This window comes from Misgurnus anguillicaudatus, chromosome 7 (genome assembly GCF_027580225.2).
Source record: "Misgurnus anguillicaudatus chromosome 7, ASM2758022v2, whole genome shotgun sequence".
NCBI lineage: Eukaryota > Metazoa > Chordata > Actinopteri > Cypriniformes > Cobitidae > Misgurnus > Misgurnus anguillicaudatus.
Window position 1 is genome coordinate 13,553,439 of NC_073343.2, and position 26,267 is coordinate 13,579,705.

The window sequence follows — 26,267 nt, forward strand, 5'->3', positions numbered from 1 at the left end:
AAATACATCATTTTAGTACTTCGCTGCTTCAGGAACCGCCCACTCCCGCTTGGAAACCAATCAAATGTTAAAACATCTTTCGTGTCCTTATCATTGTCCCGCCCCCTTATTGGACGGTACACGGTAGTTTAGTACAACCTGGAGAGCACGTGCGTGGTTGAAGAAGCTGCCAATCATATTATCAGGATAGGATACAAAAGTAATGTTAAGTATTTCGCAAAATTAGTTCTTGTGCGTTAATGTTGTTTGCATCACACGTTATTGGCTGAAGTGAGCATGCGCAAGTATGCTTACAGTTGTCAGGCGATTTAGTCTTAAAAAAAATATTTAAAAAAAAATCTGTTTGGGTAAAAATTTGTTTAAAGGTCAGCTGTGCGTAAGGATTACTTTATATTGATACATCATATGTTTGATTACGTTAATTAATCCCACTTATGTCCGTGCAAGGCATTACGTGTAGATCACAGATGTTTGGATTTTTATTGACACAATCATCATCACGTACTAAAACTGTGTTTATACTGGCCAACCTTTAAATCGTCTTGATGATAACAAAGTAGTTTTAAGTGGCTTGTAAGTTTTTCTGTTATGATATCAAGTTTAGTCATTTTGTGTTCTTTTTCTTGTAGTCAAAATGCCAGGTTCAACTATTCGGCAATGTCCCCACTGCCAGAACAAGGTGATTGTGTGTAATTCACACATTTTCTTTACATTGTATAGCTTCTTTTGATACACAATGTATTTCTGTTTCTCTTTCTGTAGTGTGGAAAACTGCTTGATTTTAAAAACAGACAATCCGTGCGGTTGGCAAAGTTTCGAGCCCAAGCCAGTCAGTGGGCAAAAACAACTATTAAGTCTCGGAATCAGTCCAATGTCCTTGACAATTTAGCTGTCATGGTAAGTAAATTTCAACACCCATATTTTAGTACCTCACACTTTGTTGTTAACCAAAATCATTTATACAAGTGGCTATATTATTTAAAGGCACACGCCATATTTTGGATTTTAGCTTATTCACCGTATTCCCCAGAGTAAGATAAGTCGATACATACCTTTTTCCTCTCCGTGCGTCCTGTAACTCTGTCTGACGCAGCCACCGCTAGCTTAGCTTAGCAAAAGACTGGAAGTAAATGGCTCCAGCTAGCATACTGGCCCCAATAAGTGACAAAATAATGCAAACATTTTCCTATAAATATGTTGTGATTTGTATAGTCACACTGTGTACAAATAACAAGGTGATATGAGACACAGCCATCTTTTAACAGTATACATACTGGGAACTATATTCTCAGAAGATGAAGCACTGCTACTTGGGCGGAGTGATTTGCACAACTTTGACCGAACTCTCTGCTCCTCACCAGAGGGCTTCTCGGGTGCTGCCGCCCTCGTAGCAGTCCTTCGCCTTCTGAGAATATAGTTCCCTGTATGTATACTGTTAAAGGTGCAGTGTGTAAATTTTAGCGGCATCTAGCGGTAAGGTTGCAAATTGCAACCAAGAGCTCAATTCACAGCTCACCCCTTGCTTTGAAACGCATAGAGAAGCTATAGTAGCTGCCAAAGGACAAACATGTCATCATTTAAAACAACTTAGTAAAAAAGTTTGCCCATTAAGAGCTTCTGTAGACACATGGTGGCACAAACTGGCGACTTCCATGTAAGGGGACCCTCAGTGTATGTAGGTAAAAACGTCTTATTCTAAGGTAACAAAAACAATACAGTTTATTATTAAAGGTCTTTATAAACCACTGATAATATAGTTTTGTATATTATTTTGCATTTCTCTCAAGAGATTCTCCTAAAAATTACACACTGCACCTTTAAAAGATGGCCGTGTCTCATATGACCTTGTTATTTGGACACAGTGTGACTATACAAATCACAACATATTTATAGGAAAATGTTCGTGTTATTTTGTCACTTATTGGGAGCAGTATGCTAGCTGGAGCCATTTACTTCCAGTCTTTGTGCTAAGCTAAACTAGCGGTGGATGCGTCAGACAGAGTTACAGGACGCACGGGGATGAAAAAGGTATGTATGGACTTATCTAACTCTGGTGAAAAAGCTAAAATCCCAAAATATGGGCGTGTTCCTTTAAAGATGTTTTCCATACATGTACAGATAAAACCAATTCATATTATTGCCGTTGATGTGCCAGATTTAAATGGGCAGAGATCATTAGCAGTTGGTAAAATCATATATCACTGCAGCTAGGGCTGTGACGGTGGCAAATTTTTACCACCGCGGTGGAACCATCAACAACAACCGCCGGTGTTGCGGTGGTGGGGTCCGGGGGGGGGGTTCAGAGGTTTCACTGAATGCGCTTCCTGATGCACGCGACTTAAACATGGTAAAAATGTGAATTCACAACAAAAGACAAACGTGATGTGTATGTTTTTCACTGTCACTGGGGACCAAAAGAAACTATGCAGACGCATAACACACAACACTGTGACGGCGTTTGATCATAATAATAAGCGCAAACGTGTCATTATCGTATTCATAAATCCTCATTATTTATACCATTGTAGAGCGTATGTTCTGGCCGGCGAAAGTTTGTTGCATGATGAATTAGATTATGAAAAATGAAGATGATGCTTTTTCTTTAATGCATCCTTTCCGCAAATTATTTTTGAATTATTTTAACAAATATAATGGCTATTAACGACCCTGACAAAAATCTTCCACCTTGAAATTACGCCTCTGTACCCACGTTCCCAAGTTAATTTACATTTTATCTAAAAATTTAAAAGTGACTAAAAGAAAGAAATGATGCTAAAACATCCGTACAAAGGAGACTGGGTAGGTACAAACGTACATGTTTATTTTAGAACATCCGTCAATAAAACAACACAACACAGGTTATAAATAATAGTTAAACATTAAATAACAAAATTTACAGCGTGTAACAATATAATAATAATAATAATAATAATAATAATTAAACGTTACATTAATTTCACAAATAACAGTGTGGGCCAAACAAAAGTCACATGAACAAAGCCAAAGGCTGCAGCCTTTAAATTATAAATATTAAATAACTCTGCTAATAATCAGTTACAAACAGTACCTATAACTACTAATAATAAGAAGAACAAATATTAAAACTATAGCAACAATATAAGTCAGATGCTGGACGTTTATCCACCTTGTTTTTTTAAGATTTTAAATTCTTTGCCAGAAAAACTAGCATGTTGACTTTTTCGGGTTTAAGCGAAGACCTAATTGGCGTTACAATATTTCCAGCAGTGCTAAATACGCGTTCGGATGGCGTGCTGGTTGCGCAAATGCACAGATATTTTTTTGCAACCGTAGCCAAGAGAGGGTATCTGGGCTCATTGTTGCGCCACCAAGCAAGTGGGTCATCGTTTGTATCGATCGCCTCTTCTTGCAAATATCGCGTCAACTCCTCACCGGCACGCGCTCTCTTGGGAAGAATTGTTGTGACCTTTGCTTTTCTTTTGCCGAGAAGCTGTGCAAGATTCATTTTCTTGACAGCAGGTGCTGCGCTGGTTCCTTCCCCTGCTTCCAGTGACTCCTCAGTTTGAGTGTTTTCCTGCTGATCTTCAGTTATGCGCATTATTTCTTCGATGAGTTCTTCTCTAATATCTTCCTCCTCGAAATTATTCCTGTATCTATGATCCAAAGTAGTTGCTTTTGATAGCATTTTTTGCCCCTCTAAATGTTTGTATTTGTCCTCCAAGACAGCGATCATCTTTGTTTTGAGGTTTTTTGTTAACTCACTGTCTTCAGGCGAAGGGTCAAGGAGATCGCAGGTCAGAAGTCTCAGCACAGGTCTAACCGATGACGCAGTAACAACCTTCTCGTTTGCAAGCACTGCGATGTCCTGCCATGTCAGGTTCAGGTGTTGATGCTTTCTGTCATCCAGCGCTCTTTTAATTGCATTGGCTTGCTCCAGTACTCTCTCTATCATCTTTTGCTTGCTTCCCCATCGTGTGGGACAATCCTGTTGGCATAGCGGAGGAACAAAACAATACAAAATTAAGATATCTTGTTTTTTAGTTGTTGTTTCGGTAAAATATTCTGACAGACAGCCGACATTTGTTTGTTTTCTATATGTTTCCAGTGGTTTAATTTTACATTAATTATCATAAAACGAATAAAATAAATAGGCAGACAGAAAATACGTTTTACTTAATTGACATATTAACAAAACTAAAGAAAAAAATGTGTTTGCTTAACTCGTTTCATTTTTGTGACCATAAAAATGCATTTTTTTAAATATTGTATAAATAATCCGTGATGGCGCCGAAGCACACACATTATTGCTTTGGATAAAAGACATATCAGCGTGTTAATAATAGTAATAATAATAATAATCCAAATATATATATAATATATATATTTTAAGATTTGGTTCCGGTCGGTAATTTTTTTTACTAAGATTTGACTTGAGGTACATGTTTTGTTTATAACGAATATCTTTACATTTTACCGGGGTTAAAAAAAGAACAATATAAATCTGAAAATATTATATAAATATAAAATTATATATACAATTATAGTATATAAATAATAACCAGCTACCTAAATCATTTCAACTCACCAATATCAAACTGTGTGTTGGTAGGTTTAAGGCCTTTTGCTCTTCAAGAAGTTTCTTCTTTCTTGACCAGCTGCGGGCGAATGCAGTCACCAAATTTCGGCACAACCCCATGGCCCTGGATGTCCTCTCCTTTTCGGCTGACATTGAGTTTGTGACTGCCAGGTTAAGATTGTGGCCGAAACAATTCAGCCATGGCCATTCTAATTTTCTAACAGCGGCCACGATGTTGGCCCCGTTATCTGTCGTGATGCATGCGAGATTTTTTTCATTTAATCCCCATTCTTTGAATGCGCTGCGGAGAGATTCTGCTAAATTATCCGCCGTATGACTTTCTGGTGTGTATGCAGTCTGCAAGCACCTGCTCTTCAGCTCCCAATTTTTGTTAATGAAGTGTACAGTCAGACTCATAAACGGAGTCATGTTAACGCTGGACCACATATCGGTCGTGACGGAAAAGAAATCAAGGTCGTGTAGTTTCGCGATGATTTTCTCCTTGGTTTCGTTGAATAGCTGAGGAATTACAGTGTTTGAAAAGTATTTTTTGCTCGGAAGTTCGTATTGTTTATCAAACGACTGAAGCATTTCTTTGAAAGCAGGTTTATCTACAGTGCGGAGCGGCGCGTTCTCGACTACCAAAAATGTTGCCACATTTCTCGTTAATATCTTCCATTTCTCACTTTCTCTTTTGTATTTGGTCATTTTTGAGAAAGCCTCTGCAATACCCAACTGACTAGCTGGGCGTTTGCGTTCAGAAGACATAAGTTGGGTATACGTGGCTGGATGACATGACCGGAGATGACTCTGGAGATTCGAAGTGTTTGCCCATTTAACGCTTATTTTTTTATCACAAAGCCTACAAATGGCTTCATCCAAATTTTTAGGTTCGCCTTTCTCATTCGGCACGAATCCAAAATATTCCCAGATCGGCGATGTAACATTTGGTTTTCCAACAAGCGCCATGGCTAAACTCCCACGTGCTGAGTTATGCTAAAATCCGCCAGTCTAACGGAAACGCCATACATGGTAATGTAGCGGAGATTTGTGTATTAAAATAAAACAATGTTATAAATCTGTATCTTAGGCTATAAATTACTGTTACAACTTTTGTTATTATTATTTCACTTGTACAAAAAAACTACAATTTTTACTTATTATTATTTTTTTTTTATTTTTTTTTTATTTTTTTTATTGAGTAAAAGAATATAAAACAGAGCATAACATTATACAGTATTATACAAAAATATAGTATTAATTGGACATCGGGCATTTGAAAATAATGTCATAGTGCTTTAAACATGTTAATGACTTTTTGTTTTTTAACAATTTTAAAGAAGAAATAAAACATTCAAATTCTGCTAAGAACACCTTGAAAATTGGTGATGCATTTAAATACTTTTGTTTATGTATATAGAATTTAGCCTGTAATATGAATAAATTAACAATGTACTCAAGATCTTTGTTTGCATTGTTTTCATAGTGTACAATGATATCCTTTAAAGAAAAAAAATATTTATCCTTTACTTTACTAAAAATATAGGTTGCCAATTCTTTCCAAAAAACTTGGGTTATGTTGCATTAAAAAAATAAATGTGTTAACACTTCTTTCTCAATTTTACAAAAGGAACATAAATCATCAATATCAGAATATTTTGAAATTATTGACTTAACAGGGTAAATGGTATGCAAAATCTTAAAATGTATTTCTTTAGTTTTGTTATTTATACAATATTTAAAAGGAATTAACCAAGCTGTTTTCCAATTAATATTCTCGATAATAGAGTTCCAAAAGAATTTTCCTCTGGGTTTTAATTTATTTTGATTTTGTAATATAGTGCAGATATGTTTGTTATTGCATTTTTTATCAGTCAGTGCAAGACCATTTAACATTAATTTGGGTTTTATCGTCACTTTAGAGTTATAAAGAACATGACCTTTAACAAGATGAATAAGAGTAAGAGGAATAGCTTTACAGACTGAATTAAATTCCTTGAAATGCACAGGGAAATTGTGAATTTGCATAAATTGTTCATAGGGTAAAAGATTCCCATAATTATCAAACATATTCATAAGATGATTAATATCCCTTTTAAACCAATTTCTTAAAAATAAAGATTTATTGCCAGTTGTTATGTTGGCATTATTCCAAATGAAGGAAGTATGAGGAGAGAAATTATGTGAATAGCATATCTTCGAGGCTAACAGCACTTGCTGGTGGAATTTGGATAACTTAAGAGGAATTTTGGAAATATTGAAGTCACAGGTTAATAGAAAATCTAACCCACCTATTTTGTTAAAGAGACTGTGTGGGATGTGGTTCCAAAAGGAGTTACGATTAATCAAACATTTTTTAATCCAACTGATTTTAAAAGTTCTATTAACATCTTCAAAATAAAGTACTTCCAAGCCTCCTTCAGCTTTCTTATTAGTTAGCACCCTTTTCTTTAGTTTTTGAGATTTGTTTTTCCAAATAAAAGAATAAAACAAATTATTTATATCTTTACAATAAGAGTCTTTAACATACAAAGATAGGGAGGGATAAACAAACCGAGATAATCCTTCTGCTTTAGATAAAAGAACACGACCATAAACAGAAAGATCACGTTGTAACCAACAGTTTAATACCGTTTTTGCTTTTTTTTAATCTAAATGAGAAGTTTAAGTTTTGCCTTTCATTAACATCTTTTGTTACATGAATTCCTAGGTATTTGACAGACGATTTCACAGGAATATTATTAAAAACGTTATCATTTAAATTGTGTAAAGGGAGAATTTCACATTTGGATAAGTTTAGTGTTTAACCAGAAGCCTTAGAGAAAATATTGATGAAGGAGATAGCATTGGGGACAGATGATAAGTTCTTTAAGAATAAGGTTGTGTCATCTGCCAATTGCGATATTTTAATTTCTTTTCCAAAAATTTGGAGACCTTGAATTTGTTCATTATTTACAATACCAATGGATAATAATTCAACTACCAACAAAAATAAAAAGGGGGAAATTGGACAACCTTGACGTACACCACGTTTAATGTTAAATCTTTGAGTGGTAGAAGTGTTAATTATTACGGAGCTATTTATATCATTGTAAAACATTTTAACTACATTCAAAAAATTATTTCCAAATCCAAAAAGTGTCATAGTTTTAAAAAGGAATTCATGTTCAATTGTGTCGAATGCTTTATAAAAGTCAAGAAAAAAAATAATAGCTCCTTCATCAATATTCTCAGCATAATCCAAGAGATCAAGCACAAGTCTAATATTATTAGTTATGTGCCGACCTTTTAAAAAGCCTGATTGGTATTCACTAATAATTTTATGTAAACCTTCTCGTAATCTATTAGCAAAGACTAAAGAAATTAATTTATAATCAATTGTTAGAAGAGAGATTGGTCTCCTATTTTCTATAAAGTGTGGATCTTTATCTGGTTTAGCAATTAACGAAATTATACCTTGTTTCATCGTAGTAGTCATTTCACCACTATTAATGCATTCATGAAACAAATTATGTAGAGGAGTTTCTATAAGTTCCCAAAAATGTAAGTAAAATTCTACTGTCAATCCATCTATACCTGGTGCTTTCCCTTTTTTCATTCTCATAAGGGCATCTTTGATCTCAGAGTTATATTGGATTCACAGAGATCATGAAATTCTTTATCAATAATAGGGATGTGTTGATGGACTATTTGAATGAACTCTTCACAATTAGATAAATCAAATCGAGAAGTATATAGTTCTTTATAAAATGAGTAAACAAAATGAGAAATAATTTTTGGATCCATACAACAATTCCCATTAATATTTAAAGCGGATAAAGCATTTCTTTTAAAATTTCTTTTCTCAAGAGCAAAAAAATAACTTAACCCTAACCCTCTTCAATCCATTTCGCCCTAGAACGAATAAAAGCACCCTTAGCAAGGTCTAAATAGATCAGATCTAGATGGGATTGAATTGTGACCAACTCAGCTTCTTCCTCCTCAGTAAGATTTTGCTTCTGTTCCAAGTTTCCCAATTTATCAATTAATTCTAACTCATTTTGTCTATTAATTTTTTTTAGTTCTTTACAACGTTTAATTCAGTGCCGGCGCCAGCCGAGCGCTGATGAGGGGGCGTCTGAAATACCAGAGGGGGCAATCACATTTGCCATATTTCAACGATCTAGGCGCATGGTCTAAAGCGCACCACCTAAATGGGTGTGTCCGAATCCACTTTTGCTAATTTAACGCCGGGGAAAAAATGGCCAAACACAGAGTGTTAAAGGGTTGTTCCTATATTCTAGTAATGATTTGTTGGTTTGTTTTGAGCATAACGTGCAATAAACCAATGAAAGTCTCAGCTCTCATCACCTTTAAAAGCCAATAGTTGCTTGCACATGCCGATTCGCTATTTAGATGTCGGAATTTGTAAACAGAAAAACTAGCGGAGGGTACAGACCACCAGTTTAAGATTGATGTTAAAAAATTGTGTTTTTTTATTTGTATTGAAATTGTTATTTTAGTATTAAAACCTTTAAAGGTCATTTTTTCAGTCATGGGAGTAAAGATAGCAGGCGTTTAATTGCTGTGTAAATTTACGGATAGCCTATATGATCAGTGTAATCTCAAACAATAATTTACAAATATGCAAGAAAAGGTTTATACTTATTTGTAACAAACAGGAGATAACGAATTTACAAACGTGTGCAGCCGAAACCTTTCAGCACTTGGACAGCGTCATGAGTGTTTAGAAAAGCATTACATAAAAACGGTTCTTATTTCACCATATCCACAGGTACAAAGTCATCATATACAATAAATCCGTGGGGTAGCATTTAAAAAAAATCAAAATAGATGCAATATTTCTATTTGTTTAAAGCAAAACATTAAATTACTTACCAGACTACAGGTGAAGCAGCTCTTTACGCCTTCTAACGTCTCATAATCGATCCTCATTAATGTCCAAGAGACTCAATAATAATCTTTTATATTTTAATCCATTAAGTTTTTAGATTTTAAAACGTTTGTGTGCTGCTCCATGTGTGTGATAAGCAAACGCGCGTTGTCATCCCGTTTATAGGCGCATATTACTAACGCGCTCATTAAATAACAATATTGCGCCATTAACTTTAATTCAATTAAATTCAATTTTATTTATATAGCGCTCTTCACAATAGTTAATTGTTTCAAAGCAGCTTTACATTAATAGATGTATGAAAAGCATAGAAAAACGAGCATAGTAATAATGTAATAATGTAACTTTAGACTGAATGCATAGAAAATAGATACATAAAGCTTTGACGTTCCTTGAGTTTTTAACGCGTCATAAATCAAACATCTCGGTAATACAACCACAAAAACTGCAGCTATAGTTAGCAACGTACAGAGCTCTGAACAATCTTACTATATACAAAAAAAATACATATTAGAAAACTCATCATACATATAAGTCTTAGATAATCAGATATATGCGGGTTGTGTTTGGCCATATTTTACAGAAGCATTGGATGAATCAACACAAGCACTATACCTAAAACTAGGAAGTGACCTCCATTCCTTTTAGTTTCATACTTTTAACATACGTTTTATTAGTTTTTTTTAAAACAAGAACATTCACAATTCAGGATTTTTAAAATTCATTTAACCAACAAAGTATACCCACAGATCTAAAATCTTATCTTTAATTTATGTGTGACCTTTAAAATCACAGAGGAAAACTATCCTTCTGACAGTCAGACAAAGATGTGTGATCAACTGTAAATAATAAATTTAAAAAATATATAAATAATAAACAAACATCTCGTTAATACAACCACAAAAACTGCAGCTATAGTGAGCAACGCAGAGCTCTGAACAATCTTACTATATACAAAAAACGCGTTCCTAATTTCCTACATATTAGAAAACCCATCATGACTTATACATTCAGTAGGTCTAAGATAATCAGATGTCCATATACCCAATTTCAAAAGTTGTAATGCGAATGCGGGCACGTTACCACAACAACAACACCACCACCAAAAGCAGTACCATACAGTACATTAATTTAACGCAATATTACAACAAACCTTTTTAACATGAGCAAAACATTTGCTTGCTTAATTTTAGCCTCAGTAGAGCTGCAATCGTCTCTTTGATGAGTGAAACCTCCTCAGCAATAACTCTTTCCATTCTTCTCTGAATTTTCGAGTAAGGTCATTTTCAAAGGCCAGCTTGATCAGATGTGCTTTTCGACTATGCAACATGCTGCGTCTGTGCTCAGAAAATACATTCTTTAACGTTGAGAAAGAGTTCTCGCACATAGCAGTCGAGGCCCCAAATGTTAGTGCGTGTTTTAGGGCAGTCAGCACCACTGGCATGGCTTGGAAAAGGTTGGAGTAATTTGACAGAAGTTTGACCAAGGTCATTTTCTCGTCCTGGCCTGTGCAAGATGTTTGCCAAAACTGACGTGCAACGGTGAACTGGGACTCTACCATTTCGGTGTTCGTTAAATTCAGTAGTGGTTTCACTTTTTCCACATCCAAAAAGTTCTCACTTCCAGGGTCAAGTGCATCCAAAGCTGTCATGTACTTGCTGTTACGTTCGCTGAAACGCATGGACATTTCTCCGAGAATGGAGTCGATAATGTTAAAAAACAGCCGCTTGCACTCCTGTTCAATGTTCGCTTCACGCTGGCCAAGACTTTCATTCACAACATAGTCTTGCAAAGACTTACTGGCCTGTCGCTGCCGTTTCGGAGGGGTAGGAACCGCGTCTGCACTTATGCTTTCAGCCCACAGTTTATCAAACTCTGCATCCGATCGTAGACTTTCAATGCAAGAAGAAGCGCTGCGAATGAGCCGAACTGCCGTCATTAGATCTGTTTGTTCAGCTTGCAGCATCCTATTCGGTGGATCCATCAAGCCCAAAACTTTGTACATCACAGAGGATATAAATTTGAAAGTTGCTTCTGCGATGGCCTTGTGAAGTCCAACAGCTTCAAGTTTTACATCAGCACCTTTTCCTTTGGTTGCGATCTCATTCAGAAAATCCACAAGCGTGTCGTGCGATTTCAGCACCACGGACACCGTATCAAGGTGGCCCGTCCATCGTTGATCCAGCAGCCTTTTCAGCTTTTCTCCCTTATACTGTGCTGCTACAGTGGGCTTTCTCAGGAATTTGTAAAGCGCATTGCAAACATCAAAAAAATCCGCAACAGCACTCTCAGAAGAAACGGCATGCACTATGACCAAATGTAACTGGTGATTAAAACAATGGATGTACGGCACTTCTCTGTTTAATTTGTTTTGAATATGTTTCTGCATGCCTCCTTCTCTTCCAGACATGACGCTGGCCCCGTCATAACACTGACTTAGTATTTTATTTGTATCGAGACCAACATCTGACAGCTCTTCAAGCACAATGTTAGTGAGTGACAGGGCATCACACTTGTCTGTGGTCAGTATTGACAACAGCCGCTCTTTCACTGTGCAGTTAGAGTCTACATATCGAAGAACAATTGAGACATTCTCACTACCTGTTGGGTCCTTGGTTCCGTCCACTTTAATTGTAAACCATGACTCCCCAACATCTTTCACAATTTGCTCTGTCACGATTGTACTCATCAATTCAATTAAATCGTTTTGAACTTCGTGTGATGTGTATGTAGCATTTTTTGGAATTGTACTGAAGGCATGAGCTAGCTCTTTGTTTTTCCTCAGCGTGTAATCAAATAGAGACAGGAACAGTCCACTGCCCGCTTGGCCTCTGTCATCAACGGAATCAACGGCACCCCTAAGTGGCAGTTCGTTTGAGACCAGGAATTCAATTATGTCTATAATTGCAGACACATAAAGACGGTTTCGAGAAAGCTGATCAGAATTAACCAAAGTTGAAATCTCCTTACCCGTGGAACATCGCAAATGCTGTTCTTTCCAAATAGCCATGCATGCCAGATGTTCTTTACTGTTAGCATGTCTGCAAAAGCCCTTCGCTTTATCTGTCGCGTGCTTCCAATTGCTAAAACCAGTACTTGTAAACACAGAGTCACTCCCACCAAATTTTCGACAGGGGAAACAAAATGCCGAATCTGCTTTCTCTGAATATTCTAGCCATTCTCTCTCATTGTACCAATTCGGCAAAAATGACCGCTTACAGTCATTTTTGTGTTGTTGTTTCTTTGGAAACTGCTTGAGACGAACCTGGACTGGCTTATCTTTACCAAGGTCCTCTGGCACACTTGACGGTGAGTCATTGCTTTTGGCGGGCTGAGTGTTCGTCAGTGGTGTAAGCGGGCCTGCACCGTCGGTGTCCACAACGCTGCTCACTGGGAGCTCAGACCCGGAGGTAGTGGTGGTGGCTGCAGTTGCTGTATTGTCTTTCTTTCTAATCCATTTTCGGATGTCCATGGTGAAAATAATTAATGCAATAGCTTGAAATCATGAAATGTTCGTGTTCGGTTTCCGTAGTGCAAGACATTTTACGTATGTTATTTGGGAAAAACGACCAATCAAAATTCGACGTTGCATCACAGACCGTCCATAATTTAAAAAATGCTATTTTAGCCTATTATTCACTATAGGAATACAATACACTAGGCAAATGTGATTTTTAAATTGTACATTTATTGCACATTTTATCATTAAAATCCCATTCGACATTAGTGTGATCTGAGGGGGCGGGATAGTGCCGGTGAGGGGGCGACGCCCCCTCACGCCCCCCTGTGGCGCCGGCCCTGGTTTAATTGCAATTTTTCTAACATTATATTTGAAAAATTCCCATTTACATTTAAATCCTTCCTTTGATCCTCCCAAAATCTCATTGGCGATTTTTTCCACCTCATTGTTAAAGTACTCATCCTTAAGAAGATTATTATTAAATTTCCAGTACCCTCTAAGATTAGAGTTCTCTTTCGTGCCTGTAAGAGTTAAAGAAATAAGCTTATGATCAGTTAAAGGGGCATAATTATGAGTAATTTCCTTGACATATTGCAGAGCAGAAGTAGAAATAAGGAACATGTCAATTCTAGATTGTAAAGATTTGTTTTTGTTAGACCATGTATATTCAGATATCCCGGGATTGTAGAACCGCCAAGTATCAGTAAGTGATAAACGGGTGCATAAAGAAGCTAAGTTTGATTGTACGTCATGCTGTGAAGAACGAGGAGGATGTCTATCACTCAAATTGTCCAAGCATTCATTAAAATCTCCTGAACATATAACATATGAAGCTTGGAATGTATCAAATTTGCTTTGAATAATATCTGAAACCTTTGCAAATAAGGACTTGTTCAACGGATTAGAATTATGACCGTAAATATTACAAAGTATAAATGTAGTATTGTCCAGTTTCACAGTCAGAATAATCCATCTTCCGTTTTCACACGTTACAGAGTTCAAGACGTCTCCTTTAAATGTGTTAAACAAAACCATAACTCCCGCAGAATGGGAAGTGCCGTGACTGAAAAAAAGTGATTTTCCCCACTGAGATTTCCAAAATTTTTCATCCACGTCCATAGAATGTGTCTCTTGACAAAAAATAATATCAGCATCAGTCCGTTTTAAAAAAAGAAATAAAGCCTTTCGCTTTGCAATTTCTCGGATGCCCCTTACATTCAAAGATGCTATGCTCAAAGAATTGAACTTAAAGTCCATTTCGAACTAAGTAGAACCTGAACAATAACGAAAAAAGAAACAACACAAAACAAACAAACAAAAATCACAAATTACAATTTACCAAGCTCCAAGACCTACTGTCTTGAAGCTGAAATGTATTGGGTTAAATCTGAAAACCCGGAGATGTAGCAGCAGTAGAAAAACAAATAATAAATAACACGCCCGGCATGTGAGAATGGTTGAAAATGCCTTATGGCTATTAGTCATAATTTAATCAGTCATTAACGTCAATCTTTTTCCCCTCGATGTATGCATATGGGCCACGAAATACAGCCCTTTTACCTTCCTCTCTAGCCTTCTTCACCCTCGGCCACAGTTTCTCTCTAGTCGCTTTGTCTTCAGGTGATAGCAACTCAGAGATGCGAAGCTTGTTGTCCAGTAAAAATCTGGAGTTTTTGGCTGCCCTCCAAATCTCGTCACGGTAACGGCGCATCGAAAAGAGAACGACAATGGGTCGTGTACGAGTATCATTTGGTGGTGTTGATTTGCGACCAAGACGATGAACAACGTCCACCGCCAGATCAAGCTGGTCTTGAATATCTGGAACAACTTTTGCTAGAGCATCAATAGTTATCCGTCTGACATTTTCACCGCCATCCTCCTTCAATCCATGCAATTTGAGGGACCAACGTCGAGTGTAACGTTGAGCCTCTGCTATATTAGACTTCAGCGTCGCGTTTTCAACCTTTAGAGCTTGCATTTCATTTTCCATCAGGGATAACCGTTCGTCGTGAGAGTTAACTTCGACGATGAGCTGTTGCACAGAAGTTGCTAAACTGTCTACTTTGGCCGAAGTGAGCTCCGTAGTTTTCTCGATCGCCGAAACCTTTAAATGGGTTTGATCGAGCTTTAAGCCGAGTGCATTTATAGCTTCGAGGATCTCGGAAGTGTTCTCGTAATCCGGTTTTGCGCCGGGACGATTCTTTTTTTTAGCCGGAGACTCAGTTTTTTGGGGTGTTTCAGGCAGAGAGGGGAAATCAGCCAGGGAACGGGACTCCATAACGGACTCGAGAGCAGGTTCCATCTCGTTAGCATCTGCGTTGTGAAGAGAGGAAAGTTTTCTATTTCTCTTTTTGCCCATTCAAAATGTCTGTTTCTTCGATGTCATTAGTATATAATATTAATAGGCACCTTCACGCTAAAGAAAATAAGATAAACGCCAGGATGTATGTTAGTTTCTAGCTACAAACTCCACGTTTACTGAGGACGGAGGAAAAGCACGTCTAACTAGAAGGACGCCATCTTGGGACCCCTTTTACTTATTATTTTGTTTAATCATTCACCTGATATGTGACGTCACACAACCGCCGGTGGTCATCACCGTCATGACAACCGTCCCACCCCTAACTGCAGCTGCAATTGAGAGCTGTAGTTGCTATAGAAAGTAGAAACTACTGCACATGCGCTTTAACTAGGTCAAAACAAAATATACAGTTTTGAACTTAGTTTGCACTTATGACACAAATCATATGACCCAGATCATGTCAGATTTTATTGCAGGTTTGGAATATGTTATTTAAGTTTAAGTTTGGCAAGTAAATATCAGTTAAACTTGCATAACCAAGCTGCCTAAATTTATCTTCGGCAGAAGCCATGATTTATCTATTTTGAAATAAGTCTGCTTGTATTTATGGATGTATGGTTGACAAGAATTCAGGTTTTATTTGTAAATATTGTTGAAGGTTGTATGGAAAATAAAAGTCTGGACATTTTTAAATGTCTCTGTTTTTGTGTTTAACCAAGAAAAAGCATGTTGGCGTAAAGTGACATGGGGCTTAGCAGATTTTTTAGCGGTTACTTTCACAATTAATATGAACCATTTAATAACATGTTTACTGTTTGACATTCTTATATTTTAGATGGAAAAACTTAAAGCCCTTGGTTACCTTCCAGTTCTTTTACTGGGAAAATCATCCAAGGCCCAAAAATGGACAGCAGAGGTCCAATGCCCATTTGAGTTCCCACCTGAGGGCCATGGAGTGATTGAAAAAATGCTCATACTATTTGAGCATATTTTACAGGGTAAAACCTATTGGCATCTCTGGCACTTAAAAGTTTTTCTAATATTTTAATGTATACAGTAAGCTCTGCATCTATTTCTGTTAAACTGCACTTTTTTGTAGTTTTTTTATGTATTTTAAAGGGTTAGTTTACCCCAAACTTACAATTTTATCATAAATCACTTACCCATGTGTCGTTCTAAACAACCAAGTCCTTCGATTGTCTTCCAAACACATTTTTTTTATTTATTTATTTTTTTTTATTATATAATGCAAACACAGAAAGTGACTCTATTTACATGTGCTGAATAACAAAGGAAAAACAAAACAAAACAAAAACAAGTAAAACAAACAAACAAACGAACATATTCGCTGCCCATACAAATTCAAACATAAAAGCTGCTGTATATTTGCATGAAAGTTGTATACAGGTTAACAATGGATAAATCAATTCAATAATAAGATTAAAGCAGATTCATTAGGTTGAGAAAAAAAAAAGGGTGGGGGTATAGGATGAGAGAGATGACCATGAGTAGTTGTATTGTAGTAGGAGAATAGTTTTATATTGTATTCATTGTGTATGTTCATGTTGAGAGGTTGTAAGGGAGTTTCTTTCTTTTTTTTTCTTTCTTTTTTTCTTTTTTTTTCCCTTTCCTTTTTTTCCTTTCCCTCTTATTTTCTGGAGGGGGGGGGGGGCAGATGGGGCACCCCATGACCCCGCAGGATAATTCCTGCCCCAGACCACCGCTCTCACGCCAACCCTGATATATTGCTTTTGGATGGTGTCAAACAAGAATATCTAGTGTGTATTGCATTAAAATAGTGGACGTGCAGTAGAGAACAAGACCTGGGTAGTGGTCAGGTCAACACACACGACACACTTACCCTGTGGTATATTTTTATATTTATCAGTTGATAATGTATGAATATGTCATGGATCTGCTAGTGTTTGATGCATTAAAAAAGTGTGATGTGTAGTGCAGAGCCAGGCCAAAGCAAAGGCCTTTTCAACATACACGCCACACTTGCCCTATTTTATACTTTGTTTGAATGTGCCTATGTCTGATTATTTAAAGTGTAGTGCCTGAAATAATAGTGATAATAATAATAATAATAATAAAAAGGGTGTAAGGCATGAAAAGCGGGAAACACATTTTTAGATATTTTGATGAAAACTTGTGTCTGTCCCATAGACTGCAGTTTGGTTTTCACAATCAAGCCCAGAAAAGAATGAAAGACATTGCCAAAAAGGTCCTTGTTCCATCAGTCGTTCAATAATAATATTATGAAGTTTTCTTGTTTGTGCAAGAAAACAAAACAAATTCGACAATTTGTTCTCCTGCTTGGTTGTTCAGTGCGCGTTCACGACGTCACCTGCTAACTTAGTTGCCAACGTACACAGGTCACATCAGCAGCATGCTTTTCTTTGCACATAAAAGTGTTTTCTAATTGCTTCATAATAGTATTATTGAACTACTGATGGACCTTTCTATCGATGCCTTTGATTCTTTTCTTGGCTTGATTGTGAAAATCAAACTGCAGCCTATGATACAGACACAAGCCTCCCAGTTTTCATCAAAAATATCTAAAAATGTGTTTTGAAGACAATCGAAGGACTTGGTGGTTTAGAACGACAGGGTAAAGGATTTATGATAAAACTATAATTTTGGGGTGAACTAACCCTGTAATATGAATTTAATGCTGCTTTTTTCAAAAATGTTTTTTTAAGGTTTTAGTCCAGAAAAAGAGCTTGAGGTCACAGAAGGTGATAAGGCAGAAGGTCAGGACTTGAACAAGACCATAGAGGATGAAGAGGACATTATATTGAAGAACAATATAGAAGTGGAAATATTGGAGGATGAAGAGCAGATGGAAGAACAACAGATAGAAAGTGGGAAGGGAGAATCAGATACTCAAGAGGGAGAACCAAAAAACCAAGAGGTCACGGGCGATGAGGCAGAAAGTCAGGACTTGAAAGGGACTGTAGAGGATGAAGAGGACATTCTGTTTGAGAACAAAGTAGATGTGGAAATATTGGAGGAGGAAGAGCAGATTGAAGAACAACAGAGTGGGGAGAGAGAACCAGGGATTGAGAGAAAAAACGCTGAACAGGAAAAAAGGGTGAAAAGAAAGATTAGAGCACTTGAGATGGAGGAAAGGAGAGAAATGGAGAGAAGAGAGAATAACATAGAAACAGGTGCACATATAAATGAGGAAGTCATATTGGAAGCAGATTGGTGAGTATAAGTAGAGGTGAAGCAAAGACATAGATATAGGAAAACATTGCACTCCATTTACTTAAGAATAGATGAAAGTGTAATGCACAATATGGCAAATTAATCCTGCTTTCTGAATATGCTAGTTGTTGATTAGAAAAGTAATCATGTAATTTCAGATGTTGTTAGAAGCTGTTGTTGCTATAGACTGTTTCAGCAGTAACAACATAAACAAGCAGCTTTCGTGGTCAACACGTAACTTCCGGTAAACTCCGCTAAGAAAAAATAACAACAAAGTCCTTTTAAAGTAGTTTATTTATATAACAAGCAAAATAAACAACACGTAGATTACGTAGGAAACCAAAACATTTGCTATTATCAAAGAGGTATTTGTTCAAGAGTTCAGTTTAGCAACTAGTCAGACCATTCAAAAACTGAAACCAGACGCGTAATTGTCTCACCATACGGGCGTCTATAGAAACAGACAGTATAGTACAGGGGTTTTTAAACCTGTTCTAGATGACACCTACTGTAGTCCTGCACATTTTGCGTGTCTTCCTCATCAGACACACCTGATTCAAATCTTCAGCTTGTTAGTAGAGACTGCAACACCTGAACTGGGTGTGTAATGTATCTGAATGAGGTGTGTCACAAACGGGAGATATACAAAATGTGCAGTATTAGTGGTCCTCTAGGACAGGTTTGAAAACCCCTTGCGTAGTATACTGTCTAGAATGAAAAGTAAGCATTTTTATCTCCCTTTAAACACGAGAAACAAAGGTTATAAAACGATGAAGTTGTTGTCGGATTTTATAAGTGATTTCAAATATGAAATTTGAAAGTTTTCCCATTTAAAGAGATAGGAGCTGCACTTGCATGCCCGAGAGGCATTTTAGAAATGACCGAACTGATGATCAAAGTGACATGACTTGTCATAAAGGGACTTTGGGTAAAACCATTAGAATAAAAATTTGAACTTGGGCTCAGTGAAAACTGTTCTTTGACATACACTTGAACTAATGCTAAAAACTTTTTACTTTCTTTACAGCAAATCAGCTGTCAACATGGTTGCAAAAAGAAAGCGGAGAAAAAAGATGGACACAGGTATTTAATGTTATACAATATAGTAAGTGGTAACAATTAAGAAAAAGACTTTGATTAATTGCATCAGGTATGTTTGATGAGAGTTGGAGCAAAACTGTAGAGCTGTGGCCCTCCAGGTACTGAGTTTGAGACCAGTGATTTAGCTCCTTAGCACAGCTTAAGGGATAGTTCACCCAAAAATTCTGTCATCATTTACTCACCCTCATGTTGTTACAAACCTGTATAAAATTTGTTGTTCTGCTGAACACAAAGGAAGATATTTTGAGAAATGTTTGTAACCAAACCATTTGTGGACCCCATTTACTAGTATTCTTTTTTCCTACTTTGGAAGTCAATGGGGTCCATGAACAGTTTGATTACAAACATTTCTCAAAATATCTTCCTTTGTGTTCAGCAGAACAAATACATGCAAACAGGTTTGTAACAACACGAGGGTGAGTAAATGATGAAATGGGTGAACTATCCCTTTAATTGTTGCATGTAATCCATTTGGAAAGTTCTTATACTATTGATGTTTATATTTGTTATTTAGGTATGTTTGATGAGAGTTGGAGCAAAACTGTAGAGCTGTGGCCCTCCAGGTACTGAGTTTGAGACCAGTGATTTAGCTCCTTAGCACAGCTTAAGGGATAGTTCACCCAAAAATTCTGTCATCATTTACTCACCCTCATGTTGTTACAAACCTGTATAAAATTTGTTGTTCTGCTGAACACAAAGGAAGATATTTTGAGAAATGTTTGTAACCAAACCATTTGTGGACCCCATTTACTAGTATTCTTTTTTCCTACTTTGGAAGTCAATGGGGTCCATGAACAGTTTGATTACAAACATTTCTCAAAATATCTTCCTTTGTGTTCAGCAGAACAAATACATGCAAACAGGTTTGTAACAACACGAGGGTGAGTAAATGATGAAATGGGTGAACTATCCCTTTAATTGTTGCATGTAATCCATTTGGAAAGTTCTTATACTATTGATGTTTATATTTGTTATTTAGATTTAAATGTTTTTTAATGTTTAAAGATTATTTTACATTTGAACTTTTAGACATTCTCCATTCACTTTATTTACTAATTGAGCAATTCATTTCTAACCAAATGTTACTTTTGTCAATTTCAGAATGTCAATTTCATGAGGCTCTGGACGTATTTCCTGTGGAATCTTTTTCAAAAAGGTGTGTCAGAAAGGTTTGAATTAATCAGTATATACAGTCTGTTAATGTTTTGTTCCATAATACTGGTGACCTTTTTATGTACAGTAAATTAATTTATATAATTCCTAATAAAAAAGTAAAATATTTATGTTTTTGGATCATTCTTAGCATAATTTCTATAATAATAAACTTAGGATAAAATATCTGGCTCTGTTGTAATGTTAAAAACTCCACATATAATGCATGCTAGTGTGAAGGGTACTTTATTGCTAAATTTACATCTAGAATGGACTTCTTAATTGCTTAGTCCTAAGTGCATGGCATTGGACTCATTACAGTATGTGCAAAAGAGCATGAGTTTGAAGAGCACACGCCAGTGAAGAATTGTAAATTGATATAATAATGGCTTTTACGGTGTTCTGTGAATATATCATAATCTAACTATATAACATGTAGGGCTGCTGTCCTGGAAAGAGTTTAGATTAATCCAGAAATAGGTTATAGTTATACTATAGTTATATTAAGGCATATATTAAGTAGTTTTAACAAACATACCTTAAAAGAAACAATACTGGTGTGCATCTTGAGACAAAATTTTTGAGTTATGTTAAATGCTTTGAAAATGTAGTGATGATGTAATGATGTGTAGGGATGGAAATTGTAAAGTTATTTTTGTAATTGGCTCTGTTTTCTTACCTAATTCACAGGGACGTAAAGAGGTTTTGGTGCATTGGCAGCCATGTCCATCCTGGTAAATACACCTACATGCCAATTTAATTCACCACTGTACTCTTATTAGTTATTAATTGTTGTAATTTTTTTTTACAATTTTTTTCCCAGTAAGAAGACATGGCCGCCCACCTGGGAGCCTGAAGATCATGTTCAAATTACCCTCACTCAGTGTTAACTACAGTACATTACTGGTACATGATGGGTTTTTTCCACCGTTTTTATTTCTAGTAAACAAATAAAGGTTTAAAATTTTACTATGTGCAACTTTGTCTTTCATTTACATCTTTTAACTATAAAAAACATCAAGTTTTTATATTTTAAAGGTGTAGCGAAGGATTTTCTCGAATTTTAGAAAAGAACCGCCTTCTCCACTTTTTAAAAAAATGCAATTGCGCAACACTCCTGATTGACAACTAGGAGGACCAATAGTCTTCTTGATCCACACGGAAAAAGAAAATCCTCCGCAATACCTTTAAATATCTAGATGCTGGAGCTTATTTCAGCTACCTAAGGTCAGAAGAGGTGACCAGTCTGTCACAATGATGACACAGAATAATTGCCAATAGTTTCTGAATAACCATTCTTGCATGTTTTTGGAGTGAGAAGACTTCTGCGCCCAGAGGAAACCAACAGCAACAATGGGAAAACCACCTACTACGAATGTCTCAAGGAAGTGTGAAGTCATTTGTAGACTTGCATAGTAACTGTTTAATACTGTGTGTATACAGTATAATATATATATATAGGAGTTATGGAGTATATATACATACATACACTGAATTAGTCTATTTACTAGTGATGGCGAAGTGAAGCTTTCTTGAAGCAGTGAAGCTTTCAACCCAATTGTATCGGAAAAAGGTTCATTACTCGAAGCTTTTCAAATCAGAGCTAAATGAGGACCTCTGCTGGTGAAAGTGCTGTTTCACAACATGTTCCACAACCAAACAACGTATTAATTTAATTATAAAAGCAAAACTTAATGGATTGACAAATTAAGGATAGATTCATAAATAAATGTAACACTATATTAAATACATGACCAAAGCATGTTCCATTTCATGCGAATGGTACTTCAAACAAAAATAACAAATTAAGGATAGACCTTGTCTCAAAAGTATAAAGTGTGAACCAATTAAAAAATATATGGTATTAAGTGGTGCAGAAAAGGCTTTTTACTCCTAATATATTCTATATATATATCCAGAGCCGGATTAAATAAATGGACTACACTAGGCAGGCTGCATTTTTTGGGCCCCCCATCGAGGTTATTTATGAATTGAAATCTGAAACTTACCAAAGTTACTAATAAAAGTTAATTCACATTTTACATAGCCTAGTCTTTGGTTACAAATTGTTTGTATGCCAGATTAAGTCATGTGTTGTATATTAACCAGTCTATCAGACAATTTTTTGCTAAATTTATTATTTATACGTCATTACACGGCTCTATTAAATGCTATTAAATTATCCTCACCTTATTCATTGGGAGTGTCATTATTAAGGCAGTAGTACCAGTAAATAACCAATAGGTGTCAGTAATATGCGGGAGAGCTTCGCTGCATATTTCTCTTCAAGATTGAGAATCGCAACGAAATCCTCGTCGAGCAACACGTCCACTGAGGTAAATGTCCTCAAAACACTGGTTATTTATGTTTCAGTTATATGAATTATATAATAACAGTTTTTATATTATGTATAACAGTTTTATCTCGAAGTAATGGTAGTGCTAAAGTCTAATGTATCGTTTCTGAGGCTGCTAGATTTTTCTTTACGCTATTCACGTTTGTGAAGTGAATTTAAAACACAGATTGCCTCGTTATTATACGCAAACATGCCTTATATAACGTAGGGAAATGATCGTTTGTCCTTTATTTATTTATTTTTTGCAGCAACCATGTCTGTGTCCTTAAAGGAACTCTGTCAGGTACAGAGTGGAACGATGAACTTGAAAATCAACCATTCTGATGACTGGCGTCCCCATCCGAGTCACCACCTCAGACAACAACAGTCATAAACTCACAAATACACTCAGTAATGGGCTTAATAAAGAAAGACTTAACTATGATTTTATCTGTGTTAACCTACGATATCAGTTATTGATGTATTTTAAATATTTACGTATTACTAGGCTTATCATACATGCATTGAAGTTTTAAAATCCCAGCAAACATTGGTCGGACGGCAACGTCGTCTCCCTGGCCAAAAGAGGTCGCGGCAGGACGCCACAAATGGTGTACTATTGGTCCGAAATCAACGTCGTCTCCCCGTCCAAAATTTGTCGGTGCTGGACGGCACAAATGCACAACATGTCCTAAAATGCATTTATGTAGTCCTTGTGAAATATGCAAATGCTGTGCGTACACCTTGGTTAATACTGCAATAATTAATTTAAGTGAACAAAGTATATTTTTAAGAGGTTATGAATAGACGTCCACTCGCGTCTTTTACACGTCTAGACTAGACTCGTAGGAAAAAAAACATAATAATCTTTATGAAATACACGATTTGTATGCAAAGTAAATATATTAACTTTATCTTGTTTAAATAAATTATAATCACAAAGTGCCCAGTGTGATTGCAAAGCCACACTGCATTTTAGTCATTATTTCACCTGTTTTATTATTGAATGTATGCATATAAATGTAAAACAGATACATATCCGGTCACCATTTAGGTGTGAGTTGGATGTAATTTCAAAAACTGTGATTCCAATATTATTTTAAGAAATATATTACAAAATCCCGCGATAGGACAGATTATCTCGCGAGATAGTGGTCACGTCACGCGTTCTTCCGGAAGTTCACATTCAAACACGAGGAGCGATTACGAGGGAGTTTTGTCTATATATTATGCAAAATCTACTGTTGGGTAAGTACATTATGTATTATTTGATTGACGTGCTTAAGTTTTACTTGTTTGACACGAAGGCTCCGAAATAAACGTTGCCAGAATTGTTGTCCACACTGAGTATGACAAAAATTAGCTAGAAGGCTAAAATCTAACGTACTTTGAAGTTATAACGTTACATGGTATAAAGTATGTTTAAGAATACAGTCAAAGTTATTACTGTAACTAATTAATGTAGCCTCTTGAAAGTCTCTTTCAGAAGGTAAATTATCTGAAAAATAAAAGTTATTTGGCATTAATGGAATTACAATGATATGATTGCCTAAACATTGCACATGCAAAATATTAAATACTGTTTTGCATTAAAAGTTCAGCATAAGCGTTTGTTTGATTAACTTCCTTTGCTTTTGTCTTGTACAAAGAAAAAGTAGAACCTCATCCAAATAAAATTAAACAAGCTGTTAAAGGCACTGTGTCCTACACAGACCCTTCAAAATATAACCACCCAAAACCCAAGTCAGGTAAATGCCTCAGTTTGAAAATACATTAACAAATTGGAGTTGTTATTGTGGAGTTAATATAATTAATTACAATTTCGTTTTATTTACAGTTGAAGATCAACACAAACCAAATAAAGATGCGCATTCTACAAACAATAACAAAAGGTATGGAAAACTGTAGATATGAATTTTTGTAGATATGGCTTAAACAGTCTACACATTTGTTAATGTTCTAATTTGTCATATGTCCTTTTTTGTGCTAAAGATCAAGTTTTGTGTGCAACACACCTGGATGAGACGTGCCCGATCCCTGACTTTGTCTACCCTACATTAAGTTGTAAGTTTTTGACTTCTTTGCTTAATACTACGAAAAAGCGTGATTCTTTCAAAAAGGACTTTTATATATTTTGATATGAAACTCAAAAATGTATATAAATTGTTTTGGTGTATTTTGTTTACACAGGCACACTTCATGACAGTAAACATCGGTATCAAGATGGTGTGATTGATCTATACCCTGGCCTAGAATAAGCTGTGACACTATGAGACGTACGTGCTACTGATACTTTTGTTATTTTTTTGGTGCATTCCCAGACTATACAAACACATTGCTTTGCTCCAAAGTGCATACACTTTTGCCTTTTATAATGTCATTCTCATTTTTAGGTAAAAATTTATTCCATGTCAGGGTTTTGCCTGAATGTCAACATAATATCCAAAAACTTTGATATAAAAAGTGATTTATTTTAATATTTGACACTACTATGTATTTTTTTTAAATACATTGTGCATGTGTATGTTTATTGTACTTAATGAAATTACATGCAAGGTGTTTGTTTCGCAGGGTCACATAATGAACAGCCATCTTACAGACAACCGAAAGAGGCATAGTATTGTTTTCTTGTGTATTGTCATACACCTACAAAGGATTTTTTGTAATCATACAATTATGGTGTTATTCATTCATTAATGTGTCCTTTCTTACCTTAAATAACTGACGAGATGCGCATGATATCGCATGCGATTTATCGTGCAGCCCTAGATTTTACATCAGTGACAACACAGCTTAGAGGATAAACATGTACATTTCTCTGAATCTGAGTTAATAGTTACAAATACAGAGCTTATAATGTCTGTCATTGCTCAACCACAAAGACCTAAAAGTACAGACAGCTAATTTCATAACTAATGCAGTATTACACTGTGAAGTTATTTATATATACTGTTAAAATATTACACTACCATATAATTAACTCTATTTGTCCAGGTGAGGTAACACAACGAAAAAATAACAGGATGGAGACTACCTGATTCTTCACCTATGGCCTCAGCTTCAAATGCAAGAAGCAAGAAATGCTATATGACTGTGTATTTTGCATAATGAATACATTATGAATACATCAAAGATGTTGATAACAATGTGATCTGGGTAAATTGTGACATAAAGAATATGTATATATATTTCCATCTATCTTTCTATAACATTATTTCAATTGTTTTCACATGTAGGTCCAGCAACTGTCTGAGT

The 26,267-nt window shown here is 35.9% G+C and overlaps 1 protein-coding gene across 4 annotated transcripts; it reads left to right on the forward strand.

The window, feature by feature from the left end:
* Window positions 1-17,801: 17,801 nt before the first annotated feature.
* LOC141365271 (uncharacterized) lies at window positions 17,802-21,646 on the forward strand. 4 transcript variants are annotated; one of them, XR_012370487.1, is made up of 6 exons: window positions 17,802-18,424; window positions 19,452-19,507; window positions 19,575-19,623; window positions 20,627-20,694; window positions 21,368-21,411; window positions 21,501-21,646. XR_012370487.1 is itself a non-coding variant. In XM_073869445.1 (5 exons), exons 1-5 carry the CDS (start codon window positions 18,057-18,059, stop codon window positions 21,565-21,567), a joined length of 603 nt encoding a protein of 200 aa, XP_073725546.1. In that variant the 5' UTR covers window positions 17,808-18,056; the 3' UTR covers window positions 21,568-21,646. The 4 variants fall into 4 exon arrangements, 2 of the variants coding, with proteins under 2 accessions (XP_073725546.1, XP_073725545.1); XR_012370486.1 differs by having other exon boundaries at window positions 17,803-18,424; window positions 20,627-20,681; XM_073869445.1 differs by lacking the exon at window positions 19,575-19,623 and having other exon boundaries at window positions 17,808-18,424.
* The last annotated feature ends 4,621 nt before the right edge of the window (window positions 21,647-26,267 follow it).

What these genes read in the sequence shown, in the direction of transcription:
- LOC141365271 (XM_073869444.1), top strand. Translation starts at nt 18,057, where the DNA reads ATGGAAGAACAACAGATAGAAAGTGGGAAGGGAGAATCAGATACTCAA. An exon ending in GTCATATTGGAAGCAGATTG is followed by an intron (nt 18,425 to 19,451) that starts GTGAGTATAAGT and finishes CTTTCTTTACAG; the next exon opens with CAAATCAGCTGTCAACATGG. An exon ending in TGGCAGCCATGTCCATCCTG is followed by an intron (nt 21,412 to 21,500) that starts GTAAATACACCT and finishes TTTTTTTCCCAG; the next exon opens with TAAGAAGACATGGCCGCCCA.